This window comes from Engraulis encrasicolus, chromosome 7, assembly GCF_034702125.1.
Source record: "Engraulis encrasicolus isolate BLACKSEA-1 chromosome 7, IST_EnEncr_1.0, whole genome shotgun sequence".
Classification (NCBI taxonomy): Eukaryota; Metazoa; Chordata; class Actinopteri; order Clupeiformes; family Engraulidae; genus Engraulis; species Engraulis encrasicolus.
Genome location: NC_085863.1, coordinates 53,234,813 through 53,237,768, shown reverse-complemented (window position 1 = coordinate 53,237,768; position 2,956 = coordinate 53,234,813). Strand labels below are relative to the sequence as shown.

Here is a 2,956-nt window from a genome sequence, read left to right as displayed (position 1 = left end):
TACGACATGTTTTGAATATTGCATTGATCTATAAAGAAATGGTACCACACACAAAATAGTTCAAGTTCAAGTTCCAACTTTATTGTCACCAAAAGGAGCAATTAAAAGTGAAGCCAGCAAGACAACATAAACCCAATTAAGACAGTTGCAACCAGGTCTAGGCTACAACATATAAACTCATTTGATGTCTGTGCCCTGATGTTACCCCCCACTGTATAGCTTGCACTCTCACTTTCTCCTCGCACCTATAATGGATAGTAAACATGCGATTTATACAGGAAATACAACCTCACTTGAAACGGCCTGGCTTTAGTAGGCCTAAACAAAATACATACATGGGCCACAGACTCACCTATTCTTCGAAGGCTTGTAAGGCTAGTCTACCGGTTAAGCTATACATCTCCATGCATACGGGCTCCAAAGAGTTATCAACGTAATACCTTGTTGGAACACGCGCATCTTCCCTTGACGCAAACAACTGTGTGGCTGCTGGTTTCAACACAAGTGGGATACTGAATGGATGTAAAGACAATATCGAAGGTTTTCTATTTTTAGATCGTTAAGTCTGACCGGGGAGTTCTTCGAGGAGTCAGACGCCCTGCGAAGACAGCGGTTATGCTATCAGTCCAACCGGCATCAACGGCGAACGCACTGACGCGAGATCCCAGTCGTACTATTACTCAGTGATTCTCAAGACTAATCTCCCAGATTGTCCGAGAGGAGAGGTGCTGCAGTCGATGCTGCAATTTTAGGCACTACTCCATCAGGCTTTATGCTGCGACAGCAGACCCGATGACAGAGAGATGCTTGCATTCGTTTTGGTAGCTGGGTCTATTTGGATTATACTAGGTGAGTCCGGCATTATTTCCTCAGAAACGTGGGCAATGCGCTGCACGCCCGAATAGGTTTAAAGGGAGGCTGTGACCCATCGTTGGGATGGGTAGCTGGAGCTATGCGTTACACTCCCAAAGGTTGTCGATGTATTTCCTCTTATAAGATAACAATCCCTTTGTTTGGATTTTATGGCCAGGTTAACATCCGTAACCTTGACGATGTGACATTGGTGAGTTGGCTATTTCCCCTCCCCTAGGTGTAGGCTACCTTTTTTGGCGACACCACGGCTTTACAGGGTTAGTGGAATTGCCCGGTCAACAATATGATGGATTCACAGTCAATTTTCCTCATCACTTACATTAATATCGTATCTTATTTTGGTGGCATCGTTGGTAGAGGAAGGCTACGGTGTTTGTGTACAACTTGCATGGCCAGTAGCCTAATACAGGCCCGGCATAATGGAACCATCTACCACGAGATGTGCCATGCAATGCTCATATTCCATTGGACCCGAGTTGCACACGTTGGCATATGCATTTAATTGCTCGGACGGTTAATTAGGAAGGTTATGGTTACCTCCGTATTCAATTTATTAGATTTCTTGTTTACCGGATTTGGGTCCATTCTCTGTTCTGAAGTAAGGTTAGGTTAGCCTATTCACTAAGCCTCTTAAAGGCTGCGTCGTCACATAGGCATCACTGTGCACTGTGCCATGAGGCTGTCTGCAAAATAGAATGCATGTGTTTTCGACCGTATTTGTAGATTACCACTGAATGCTGTGCCATAAACCGTAACCATACAAATTATGGTGTGGCTCTTCTCGCCATTCCCCATGCCGGTAAAAGCAAGGACATGGTTGCAGCTAATCTATCGCCGACATTGTTGCTGTGACGTACCTCTGAACGCAATTCAATATTCTATCCCTGATTGGCGGAGCTGTCCACTGGAGAGGGTCCTGAAATACTGCGGCCGGTGCGGTTAAATCTATGGGAAATGTTAACCACGCACGCATAACCTGAATTTGATCTTAGAATGTAAAAAAGACCTTATTTTTTCTTTGATTCTGCTTTCATCTCATAAAGTGGTGTTATTTTACTCGCTTTGTTGAAATCTACGGCATTCCCGAGGTAACCCACTGAATGAACGGGCCGGCTCAGCAGCAGCATTTCAGCTGACATTGTAGCTTAGCCTACTCTGGCATATGCCACAGTAGTTCATCCATTATGTAGCATTTTGGCCTTACCAAGAGACAAAGAGACAAACCTGCTCGGTTTTTTTTCCACTGTCAATAATTAAGGTCTCAGACTGACGTTATGAGGGCAGCCGCGTCGTAGTGTTATTCTGAGTTAGACGTCGAGTTTGGCGTTTGTGAAATGAGAAAGCAAATGGGTGTTTTTGAAATAAGCGCTCTACTTGGGTGTTGTTTTTTCTTAATCTGTAGGCCTACATAAACTGTGCAGTAAGACTAGTCTACTTAAACTACAGAATAATTGCAAGTTCAAAGAAACGACTGACACTGTATTTCAAATGACTCCTTGTCCTTTGGCGAGGTGATCCATGAAAGAAACATAGGCATGTTGCACAGGGGTACGTCTCTGAACAAAATCATCTTTTGCATATCCCAGCTTCTCCATTTACTATCAGTTTATTTGCCTGTGTTTGCATGCTGCTCTCTCTCTCTCTCTCTCTCTCTCTCTCTCTCTCTCTCTCTCTCTCTCTCTCTCTCTCTCTCTCTCTCTCTCTCTCTCTCTCTCTCTCTCTCTCTCTCCATTTCTCTGCATCTGTGTTTCTGTGGTCTCTGAAATGCACACCCTTGAGTGGGTATAGGTGTGAGTAAACGTGTGTGCGTAAGCTGAGATACTGTGTACAGTATCATACATCCAAGGATAGGAAGCGCCATGGTTTAAGGCGGGGGAGGGGAGGGGAAGAGGAGAGGAGAGGAGAGGAGAGGAGAGGGGGTGAGGATGGAGCATCTGCTGAGGGTGGTGTGATACGGTGGCCTGCTGCGTACACACTGAGCCTGCGCGCTTCCTCTCCACGGCTCATGTGCATGTAAGCTTCATCGAGGTACAAGGTAATCGCAGGTTTGCCTAAGGCAATTTAAGATGTGTGTTCTGCCCCA

The 2,956-nt window shown here is 45.3% G+C and overlaps 1 protein-coding gene across 1 annotated transcript in view; it reads left to right on the top strand.

Moving 5' to 3' along the window:
- The first annotated feature begins 225 nt into the window (after window positions 1–225).
- Window positions 226–2,956, top strand: part of acsl6 (acyl-CoA synthetase long chain family member 6) — a 41,075-nt gene continuing 38,344 nt past the window's right edge. The window contains exon 1 of the mRNA XM_063203956.1: window positions 226–849. Within this exon, the coding sequence (XP_063060026.1) occupies window positions 804–849 (46 nt within the window). The 5' untranslated portion in view covers window positions 226–803. The remainder of the gene's footprint in view (window positions 850–2,956) is intronic.